Genomic DNA, 11,503 nt, shown 5'->3' on the forward strand with positions numbered 1-11,503 from the left:
CAAGTAAATTCTCTTACAACCCGCCAATTTACATTCGATCTTCTCAACAATCTCATCCCACACCTTGGATTTATAAGGGGCCCCTAAAGGAAGTCCAAGATACTTCATGACAAGGATGACACCTTGCAGCCCAAGATGGCAGTCAAGTCACTTAAGTTATTAACCAAGCCAACTAGAAACATTTCAGATTTTGATAGATTCACCTTAAGACCGGAGACAGCTCAAAGCAAAGCAGGAGGGCTCTCAAAGAACAAATCTGATCGGGATCCTGCTAACCAAAAATCAGCCTGTCATCGGCGAATAGTAGGTGAGAGATTGATAGACTACCATGAGAGGAACTACCCACCGAGAAACCCAAGATGAAGCCCCTTGTCTCAAGCCCAGAGCTGTTAAAGAAGCCTTCAGGAGTGCCATTGACCAGAATCGAGAATTTGACGATTGTAATGCAACGTTTCATCCACTGACACCATCTTTCCCCAAAGTCATACCTACCAAGTATATACACCAAGAAATCCCAATTTACATGATCAAAAGCTTTCTTCATATCCAGTTTACAAAAGAAACCTTGGATGCCGGCTCTAACTCTACTCTCAAAGCATTTGCTAGCAATAAGGACCGAGTCTAGCATTTTCCTTCCTTTTAAAAAGGCGTTTTGTGAATTCAAGATGGTCTTTCCCATGACTTCGCTCAACCGCTTGGCTAGAACTTTTGAGATGATCTTGTAAACCCCACTCACCAAACTTATGGGACAGAAGTCTTGCACCTCCACCGACCTCGCCCTTTTTGGAATAAGGGCGATAAATGAGGTATTAAGGCTTTTCTCAAATTTCATTAATGAGTGAAATTTGAGAAAAACCTTCATAATGTCCTCCTCAACAATGTCCCCAACTAGCCTACAAGAAAGCCATTGTGAAACCATCTGGGCCCAGGGCTTCGTCTTTGTCCATCCCTTTTAGCACGCTAAGCACCTTATCCTCTTCAAATAGTCTCTCCAACCAAGCCGCACTTGGTTGATCAATCGAATAAAAAACCAGCCCACAAATAACAATCTAAAGGAACACAGTAAAACAAAGATAGGAAAAGAAAACATTGACACTGAAGTGAGGTAAGTACCTGATGTAATTGCATATGTTGCAATTAGTGTATTAGTTAATGTATCATTAGTACTAATCAATATTCTTGGCGCTGGTTACTTTAAGTTCCAGACCTCAACAATAAATGTCCTCAAGTTTTATCTGATGTGTTATAGCCTCCCTAACCTTAAGACCCTATCTAGTTATGTGCTGAAATAAAAAGTGACATTTGCAGCATACTTTAGAAGACCAGCATAAAACCATAATTTAACATGAAAATGACATAATAAGGGTATTCTGCCCAACTCAATAAAACATGTTGAATCTTCTGTCTAATGCAGTTCCAATAAAAGAGTAAAATTAAGAAAATCAAAGGTGAGGAAGTTCTGCAAGGATAATATCAACAAACCTGAAGCGTACCGCGAGGTATAGAAACTGCCTCCCATTTATTTACATAAGAATCATTGCTCCTCTGAAGAAACTCCAATGCCCTAACAACCTGCCATTAAGTCATGCCATGTTTTTAAGCCAACATTTTTTTATTGGCACCGGGTATCCGAAACAAAGTCCCGACTAATCTCAAGGGTCCACAAGCCCTCGGCAAGGAGTTTTCTGCAAGTGTACCTCGGGTAATTCAAGGGGAAGTTCCCCCAGTCCGATGGCCCCTAGAAATTGTTTGCACCCAAGAGGATTTGAACCTTAGACCTGGAGGGGGCATACCACCAAGACCAAGGCCTTTACCACTTGAGCCAACCCCTAGGGGTTGCCAACATTTTAACGAGATGATCCTAATTAATACTGGAAGCAAGGAATAAGCAGCGAAGTTATAAGAATCACTAACTCGTTCTAAAGGCAAAAAAAATGCTGATGCACTAGATGACTTGCTCCCAGCATTCAAAGCCACTGCCCTGCCCTGCCAATCAATAACAGGGGAACCACTAGAACCACCTTTAGTCCCAGATGCAGCCTGTAAGCAAACAAATCAATAACTAAGGAGATCAGCAAAGGAACATTCAATAAAGAAGAAATGAGAACATTCGGTACAAGCTGCAACAAAGCAGATTGGTTATTTGGCAAGACAATCAAATGACCAAATGCATAAAAAATTTGACAGGCCCCAAGGCACACATATCAAGCGTAATTTTTTATAGGTACATACCAAGCCACATATAGGCTTATACCCTCAAAGAACTAATCAATAGTACAATTGGAGCCCATAGGAAATCATTATAAAGAGCAAAAGCTTCCTCTCCCAAGCAATATGGGATCCAAATCACCACCTCTACTTCCCCAGTGCGAGGTATCATAAAGAACATTGGCTCAAGTACCACACTTTTGGTTAGGATTGGCTTTGATACTATTTGTAACACCTCAATGGAGGCCCAAGCCGCATCAAGTCCCATACTCCAAAAGACTTGTCAATGGTATAATTAGAGCTCATTGAAATCATTATACAGAGCAAGAATTTCTCCCTCCCAAGTTGTGTGGGATCTCATTCACCACCTATGCTCACTTATTATGAGGTATCATGAATGTTTTCCTTATTTTTAAAAAAAAAAAAAAAAAAAAAATCTTTACAGGTACATCTTCTTAAGAGAACTGAGGCAGGAATATTAGTGGACATTGTTTTTTCTTTGATGAGTTCGTTAAACTTTATTGATAAGTAAGAAATATTGGTGAACAATAGAATGTGTATGGAGACACTCTTTAATATTTCATAAGTAGAACGCTGTCTATTGTTCATTCACTTGGTCTAACCAAACCAATCAAAATATCAGCCATTCCCATGCAATCAATGCCTACAAGTGTTTATAATAGCTTCACAACAACTTTAAACATGTTTGACTTATGTTTCTATTAGATTTCACTATTATTAAAAATTATATTCCGCTTTCTCATTTAAACCAAGTTACTCCATACCCTACTAAAGATCATCAAGGGATATGCCACATTAGACAACTATCACATTATAATAGGCTAGTTTTACTTTGAAACAAAACTATCATGTTGCAAGTACAAACGATTAAGATACTTACTTGCATGTAGAATGTATTGAAGTCATTGTAGCCATCCCTGCTCCAAAAACAAATCATTATATAGCAATATTGAACAGATCTCTTCTTTTTTTCTAGTAACTAGTGAGACTGTGGAATGATCAACACGGAAAGCTGTTCAACATATCAAAGGTACACAAACATGTGACTCCTAGCTTGGTTTGATTTACAGTTCCTGGATAAGGTTGACAAGAAGCCATGACCAACACCTAGCAATCATCACGTTTTTAAAAGTTTTATGACAAAAGGAAAATCAACATCATTAACTCAGTTTCACAGACCTATGTATCATCCCATAAGCAATAGATGTATAGAAGTTGCACACACGCATACAATTATATAAGAGAAACAAAACCAGAATTTATTTCTATGGACCATAGCTGTAGATTTTAATGGCCTCGGTTTCCTAGATAAGTGTTTCCTCTTGTATACCATATTGTGTACCCGGGCTATGCCTATTCCTCATTAATACTGTTTACTTATAAAAAAAATAAAACCAGAATTTCCCAAGGGAAAAGAATTTCTAATATGATCAAGTTGTTACAAGTTAACATCATTTAATTTTTTATGGGTAATAGATCTAGAGCACATGTGCGAGGATACTAAGAGTACAGAAGATTAATAGGGAGTTAATATCATTTAATTCTATGTAGAAATATGCATTTCTTCGAAAAGAGTAAAGGAAATCAAATAGAAATTTAGTAAAGCCACACATACTTTTTATAATGAGGAGCATCTCTATCTAATCGAGCAAGAGTGCCAGCCAAAATGGAAACCTGTAACAAAGCCAAATTAATGAAGGAAGATTCACCAAAATAAAAGGCAATATTGTAGTAGGTTCCCTTTCTCTAGACGTTAACACAAGATTCCTTTGCTTTGAGAGGAATGAAAGATAATTGTGTCATCTTAGTGAAAGGAAAGGACTTAGGACAAGTTTGGGGAGTGAGATGAAATGAGAATTTTGTGAATAGTAGTAAGATAGTTTGTGAATAGTAGTGAGAGTTTGATTTGAGTATTTTTGGGTTTTGGGAAAGGAGTAAAAAAAGTTGAATAAAAAATATTATAAAGTTAAAATATTGTAAGAATATAATTTTATAATATTATTTTTGTTTGAGATTTGAAAAAGTTGGAATTGTTTTTTATTTTTTATTTGAAAAATTGAAAAGGTTGTAATGATTAGTTTGAAAATTTTGTATTTGAATTATGTTTAGGAATAAGATGGGATGAGATAAAATGAGATTAGATGAGAATTTTATGTCTCATCCCATGCCCCAAACCTTTGCAATAAGGCAGTAAGGCAGCAGTTAAGTTGTACATGACATCAACTTGCCATGGAGGCTTGGATTAGTGGGTGACTAATTCTACCACTCACACACGCGCATTGGCAGCAGGTGTGTTTGTATGGTCAGGCATAACTATGATGTCATAGATCAAGGGCTGAAGTCTTTCAAACCATGTTGTTGCATTAAACTCTCCCAATGTTAAAAAGCTAATTGGGTTCTACGAGTGATGTCCAGTCCAAATCTGATGTGAATACCTTTCTTCTTTTGATCAGTAAATAAGAATTTTATTAAAATAGGTGAAGCCAGGTACACGGGAATATACAAAAGCAAACCTATGTCTGAGTGTCTAAAGATACAGAGAAATCATGTACGTTCATGCCATTAAAGTCTATTACAATCAACCAATGAGCAATACCTTTTCACCACTGTCATTACCAACAACTCTGATCTCCAGTCCAACACAGGCAGCCTCAGGGGAAAGAGGAATCTCCTCATAATTCAGAAACTGAATTGCACCAGGATCATAACGAAAGAAGCCAAAATCATGCACCTAGAAGATCATTCACACAAAGTTAGCACCACTGACAAGTACAGAGGAAAGAATAAATTGTTGAAACTTGAATAATCTCTCTCTAATCCATGTCATCATGAGGAAGAGAAGACATGCACATTCACACAAACCAGGCAAAATACAGCATCTATACACTTCAAACCAGAACTAGAGTGTGTATCATGTTAAAACCAAAGAAGCTTAAATCTCCAAGTGTAATAGCACTTAAACCCTCACACCATTTTAAAAGTAATGCGAAATGATAATAAAGGTATGGAAAGAAAAAACACAGAAATATATTAACAACCAAAAGTGCTCTGCACCTGTTTGTGGTATAACTTTTTTTTTTTATATAAGTGTTTGTGGTATCACTGTTAATAAACATGGGAGGCTTGGAAAAAACAAAATATCAAAGTATAGGCAAAATAACAGGGAACTAGAAACCAAGCTAGAAGTGCCAGAGAGGGAGCATAAAAAAATAATACTACAAATACGAAAATGAAAAAAGCATATTTTTAATTATTATAACAAAAATATGGGCGACATCACATAAAAAACATGGATCCTGGCCAAGTAACGAAGGAACTTCTTCCCTCCATTTGGTGATTAAATGAAACTAGAAGATTAAAGGTTCAAACTAGCAAGATATAGCATAAAGGCTAGAGTTTTGCTAGGCGAGATAAGATTCTCAGGTTCTTATTATGTTAGAAGAAGTGGGCCATATAGCTTCTAAGACATCAGTAAAATAAACAAAATGAAAAACAGGAAAATAGAAAAAGAAGCTAAGGAGCTTCTTTAGCACAAACAACTTGCAGACCAACCTGTTACCTCCTCAAGTTTCACACCTAAAGATCAAATTAGTTTCCACTAAAAATTCTCTAAGGCCCCGTTTGGATGTTGAGATGAGATGAGATAAAATGAGATGAGAAATCTATGAATATTAGTGAAATGGTTTGAGTTTTATTGGATTTTGAAAAATGAGAAAAAAAGTTGAATAGAAATATTATAAAGTTATAATATTGTTATAATATTTTTTTTGTTTTGGGATTTAAAATTTTGGATTTTTTTTTATGTTTTGTTTAGAAGTTTGGAAAAGTTGTAATGATTAGGTAATGATTAGATGAAAAATTTGAAAATTTGAAATTGAAAAGTGTTCGAGTTTGAGTGATGTTTGGGAAAGAAATGAGATTAGATGAGATGAAATGGGATAGGACGAGATGGGTTGAGATAGCTATCCAAACGAGGCCTGAGTCATTGATATAATTTACGGAAGGGATTCACTAGTCTTTTTTTTTTTTTTCTTCCATGACTTGGGTGGCAATCTTCCTTGTTAATGTCGACCAAGTATCTTTGACTTAACCAATGTGTGAGTATGTTCCCCAAGTAAGCACTTAGTATTATTGGTACCAGATGAATAAAGCAGGGTTACAGATCACCTCATAACTCCTATTTGAGACACTATAAAGCCCTTGAGAGAGCAATGAGACAAATGTTTCAATCTTTAGCAAAGTTGCAGTGAGAAATCCAAATCCTCTTGGGGGTTTCAAGTACTGTCAAAGGGACAATTCCATGGGTAGTGATAACGGCCATACGAATTTCCATAAGTTCCATCGAGAGGAGAGTTCCTTTTCTCCCTAGTATGGTGCTTGATCTTCCAACCTTGATCTCTTCATTTCCATGAGAAAAATACTTAGTCCCATAGTGGTTTTTTATTAATATTCTAACGATTTTCTTCAAGAAATTAGAAACAAGAGTCATCTCCTTCTAATGGTTACAAGACTAATGAGCGTATTGGTAGACATAATATTGCGCTTATTGCTTCATTTGCTGTAAAATAGACCATATCCCATTCGTGGCTTCAAGACAATAGACCTCATGGGTCATCTCTGGAAATTTAAGGATGAACAACGAACTCACAAATATAACCAGCCACCAGAAAACTGTTGCAATCATTTAGATATATCCCAACCAGATAAGATATCGCAAAGGCAATATATTCAACCATAAATTCTAATTAAGCTACTATCAGACCAAAATTTGTGCAATTGACATTAGAAGCAATCCAAGAACGAGTCTTCTTACGGGATCTCTGTATATAGGATGCACCGGGATTTCTTCACGGTTCACAAACATGGCCTCTGCAACTACAGGTCCTACAAAAAAGAATAGATAAGAAGTGAAAAAACATAGAAAAATAAAACCAGCCATGGGAACAATTGAGTAAACAAAACACAAAAGTCTGCTTCGTCTCCGGGCATATAAATTGCAACGGGTATCTGGTCTAAAGTGCTTCAATTTCTTACTTTTTCCACATTTTTCCCAACGAAGAAACGAAGAGCTACCATATTCAAAAATCGTTTCTTTAATCTTCTAAGCAAAGAAATGGAATATATGAGTACCGGGCTTGACAACATGCCGGTTGGTAAGGATGATCCCACGGCGCTTGTCGACGACGAAACCGGTGGCGTAGCTGGCACCGGCGGACTCAGTGTCAAAGGCGCGGCAGGCAGTGGTGCGGAGAACAACCACGGCAGGGACCACCTTGTTAAGTGCCTTCCTCCAGTCCTCGGCGGTGGCCACGTTCTCACGAAAAGGAGGGTCGATCTCCATGCACAGTTCATCCTTCACGGTGCTGGCCCCATCCATGAGCCCCATCGCCTCCGATCCCAGCCTCTCCAACGGATCCCCCATTACCACAGTCAAGATTACGCTCGCCGATTCTTCTTTTTGTGGAGCTTTCTCTGAAAAGTGAGAAAGAGTTTAGGGTTTTAGGGCTTTAGGGCGTGGAGAGGAGTCTACCTGAGTCGCCTTTTCTTGCGTGGGGAAGTTGAGATGAAGGGAGAGAAAAAGAGACAGGATTTAATATGCGCGCGCGCGTGTTGTTTGTCCGTTGGGGATTCGTGCGGGTGAAGTCTGACTACGAGGCTGGTTTTGAGTGAGCAATGATGTTTTTCGCGGTGGGGATTAGGGGCCGCCAAAAGATAAATGATAAATGAGTTAGACATGATTTATGAATAATAAAATTATTAATTAAAATTAAATCAGATAAGATAAGGGATTTTATTTTATGTTGATATCTAAATAGATAAGTTTTGTTTGTATAAAAAATGAGAGATGAAATAAAAATTAAAAGTTAAATAAAATATTATTAGAATATTATTTTTATTTTAATATTTAAAAAAATTAAATTATTTATTATATTTTATATAAAAATTTAAAAAAATTATAATAATTATATGAGATAAAATAATTTTTAAAAACAAATAAATCTTATATTTTGTCCTGTACTCGAGAAACTTGGCCGACTAGGGAATCTACTGTAATAAAGTTACAGTAATTTGCTCATAATGATGAACATTTTAAGGAAAAAAAAATAGATTTTATATCACTATTTTACACTATTTGCCATCGAAATTTTGAATGTCTCAAATTTAAAATTAAAATAAAATCAACTGACTGTTATATAACAGGGAAAAAAAATAGGTGGCGGATGGTTGGTAGCAAAAAAATAAAAATAAAAACAAGAGGCAGCGCTACCAATCGATCTATAAATTATAATTTAAATAATTTTATATATAATTATAAAATGTGTAAATATTACATAATCACTTTAAAAATGAATGGGTAAAAAATTAATTTTTTTTAGATAAATTTTATATTTTATTATTTTTTTCAGAATAATTATATGATAATAATATAATTAATGATTAAAAATATTATTTCTATTATAATTTTCCAGGAGACTCATGTGCAGTAGACCCTTTACGAGATTCAAGGTCTGATCGCGACTTTGACCATTGCATTTTACCTAAAATCCAAAACAAGCTTTGAATAAAGTATCATATCATGTGAATGAATCAATCATCGAAATATCTTCCCCACTAGGGCCACTACAGATCAGTTGCTTACACCCTTTGCTTCGCCTAATTATGGCAACCTATATAATGAGAAACGACAGCAAAATATATGTATGTTGATTAATGCACGAAACTGCAAGGCGAGGTGAGGTCCTCGACTCCCTCGTCCCTAAATATATGCTTTTTTGTTTTTTTTCTTCTTCTTCTTCGAATTTCAGTGCCAGCCAAATTAATATGTGCTTCATGCATGCATACATTTCGACAAAAGTGATGAGTTTACGTAAACTCTTTACAAAACCTAAAAATGAAATCCTAGAGGACAATCCCAAAGAGACTTTATTGAATCTTGTATCTTGCAACCGCTTGATTTATCTATGATATGCTTGTTTAGTAAAAAAAATAAAAAAGCATAACTGTAGTACACTAATCTGTAGTGCACCTAACGCCAATCTTAGCAAAATATCTCATAAGCAAAGCAAGATCTCCGATGAATGTTTCCTTTGATAAGATTGAAATTTAAACTCAGCGCAATCTCAAAACAAAAAAACTATGAAGAAATTGAAAACATGAGTAGATAGCCCAATATTGCAAGCTTGTTGCGAAAAATTGAAGGCTCCTGATCGAAACTGGCCAGTAACTGCAAGTACTCTATATTAGGCTGCAGAAGCTCTCAGAAATAATCCACCTCGGGCTAAGTCCTTGAGAGGTTTGTCTGTGAATCTTATTAGATTATAGGTAAAAGCTCCGGCAATGGCTCCAATAATTGGCCCTACTATATACACCCATAATCCTTTATAGACATGCTTTACAATTGCAGGCCCTATGCTCCTTGCCGGATTCATCGAAGCTCCTGAAATCGGCCTGCAATTGAACATGTAAGAATTTAAGTATTATATTTGAACTGTGTTTAGCAGAGAAGAATAACGAGCGCTTCGACTTGGGATGCCATGTATATATAATATTAGTATAGACACATAACAGAGAACTACCCAGCAACGAAGACATTTAATAGTATAGTCATTCCAACGGCAAGTCCCGATAGTTCTCCAATCTGTCAAAATAGAAAAATTGGTAACTAAATCAGATTTATTATCCTACATATATATATACCAAATAAATTAATAAAGATCATATATGATTTTTTTATACAACTAGTCACTAATTTTAATTGACAGAAACCAAAAGATCCATCAAGCCCTTTTTTAACTAGTGCTATTGTGTTGTCCTCAACTACTTTTCGTGCTGATCATTAGTTGTGCATATCCCACAATTTAATTGTTTTCTTGATGCAGTCGAACAAAACATATATACGATGTATCAACACAAAGAGTTATAATGAGAAAGTGACAAACAATATATGGTTTTTTTTTCGATGCTCTTAATTAAATAGGTAAGTGTGTTAGTGACAAATTTTAAGGTTTATGATCTGGATTACATACCGCTCTATTATCTGTGCCAGTACCGGAGATGACAAACATCAAAAGGAAGGTGATGACAATCTCCAGAACTAAGGATTGGGTGTTGGATCCAACCGGTACAGTTCCGAAGTAAGCATTTGGGGTAACATCAAGCACTAGAGCTAATGTGCAACTGGCAAGAATTGATCCCATTAGTTGAGCTGCTACGTACAAAGGAACCTGTGCAACATTGGAAAAATGGATACTTATAAAGCGTCAAGTTATAGACATTAACCAGCAAATATCATGACCACTCGTGGTATAACATTTATGATCATTCCTATATATATATATATATAGATATATGCGTGTCATGTGTGTGTATGTATCATATTTATGGGAGAAAGTAATGGTCAAGATTGCTAAGAGATGAACAAATAAAATGAGTCTTATTGTTGGCTCATGAATCCGACCTGTTTGTAAGGAAACCGGCGAAAGATTGCTGAAGTAATGGTCACAGCGGGATTGAAGTGGGCTCCAGAAATATGACCAACAGTGTAAATCATGACCGTGACAATCAATCCCCATGTCACACATATGCCCGGAAACGTGATCGACCCATAAATCTTATTGACGGCAACTGAGCCACAGCCAGCAAATATCACGAAATACGTACCAATGACTTCTGCTATCAACTGCAAATAACGTACCCAACAATACTCATTTCGAAAATCGCATTCAAAGAAATTCCAGTGGATATATATGCACAGCCATATTCATTTGGTCCCCCATCAATATCGAGATATATATGGATGATATATATAATTGAATACAATTAGTAAACACGCACAAACCTTTTGCGTGATTGTTACCACTGAAGCCGATGAGCAAAAGGAGATGTCTGCATTGGTTTTGGCTGTGGCGGAAGGCTCGACATGAACACCTTCTTCGATCTTTATGATCTCGTGTGTACGTTCTTCTTCTATTCCATGTGATTTCGTGGCCATTGTTGTGGAAAGCAATTTAGGATCTCAGCCTGAGGTGAGTGGTGAAATTTTGAAGGGTTTACAGTGAAAGCCTGCTCTGTATAGTGTATAGGTTGGCGTGATTAATGGGGTTTTACAAGATAAGGTAGTTTTGATTTGGATATACTTGAGTAAAAACGTTTTTTTTTTTTTTCTTAGTTGGACTTGACACTTGGCACGGGACTTGAGTGGATTTAGGGTACTCTCAAAAGTATTTTTTGTACTTAAAAAATTAATAAAAGATTTATTTTTCTACGTATCAAT

General features: G+C 36.1%; 2 protein-coding genes across 2 annotated transcripts in view; both read right to left on the reverse strand.

Annotated features, from left to right (window-relative positions):
* The window catches only part of LOC121248828 (protease Do-like 7), a 28,261-nt gene extending 20,369 nt beyond the window's left edge, over nucleotides 1-7,892 (reverse strand). The window contains exons 1-7 of the mRNA XM_041147416.1: nucleotides 7,360-7,892; nucleotides 7,043-7,113; nucleotides 4,826-4,960; nucleotides 3,845-3,903; nucleotides 3,110-3,146; nucleotides 1,915-2,040; nucleotides 1,483-1,572 (exon numbers count right to left, since the gene is read on the reverse strand). Coding sequence (XP_041003350.1) covers nucleotides 1,483-1,572; nucleotides 1,915-2,040; nucleotides 3,110-3,146; nucleotides 3,845-3,903; nucleotides 4,826-4,960; nucleotides 7,043-7,113; nucleotides 7,360-7,651 — 810 coding nt within the window. The 5' untranslated portion in view covers nucleotides 7,652-7,892. The remainder of the gene's footprint in view (nucleotides 1-1,482; nucleotides 1,573-1,914; nucleotides 2,041-3,109; nucleotides 3,147-3,844; nucleotides 3,904-4,825; nucleotides 4,961-7,042; nucleotides 7,114-7,359) is intronic.
* Nucleotides 7,893-9,233: 1,341 nt separating this feature from the next.
* Nucleotides 9,234-11,289, reverse strand: LOC121248830 (probable aquaporin NIP-type). Its single transcript, XM_041147418.1, has 5 exons — nucleotides 11,069-11,289; nucleotides 10,688-10,909; nucleotides 10,257-10,454; nucleotides 9,807-9,868; nucleotides 9,234-9,678 (listed from the first exon to the last, which is right to left on the reverse strand). Exons 1-5 carry the CDS (start codon nucleotides 11,219-11,221, stop codon nucleotides 9,471-9,473), a joined length of 843 nt encoding a protein of 280 aa, XP_041003352.1. The 5' UTR covers nucleotides 11,222-11,289; the 3' UTR covers nucleotides 9,234-9,470.
* Nucleotides 11,290-11,503: the final 214 nt, after the last annotated feature.

This window comes from Juglans microcarpa x Juglans regia, chromosome 2D, assembly GCF_004785595.1.
Source record: "Juglans microcarpa x Juglans regia isolate MS1-56 chromosome 2D, Jm3101_v1.0, whole genome shotgun sequence".
NCBI classification, from domain to species: Eukaryota; Viridiplantae; Streptophyta; class Magnoliopsida; order Fagales; family Juglandaceae; genus Juglans; species Juglans microcarpa x Juglans regia.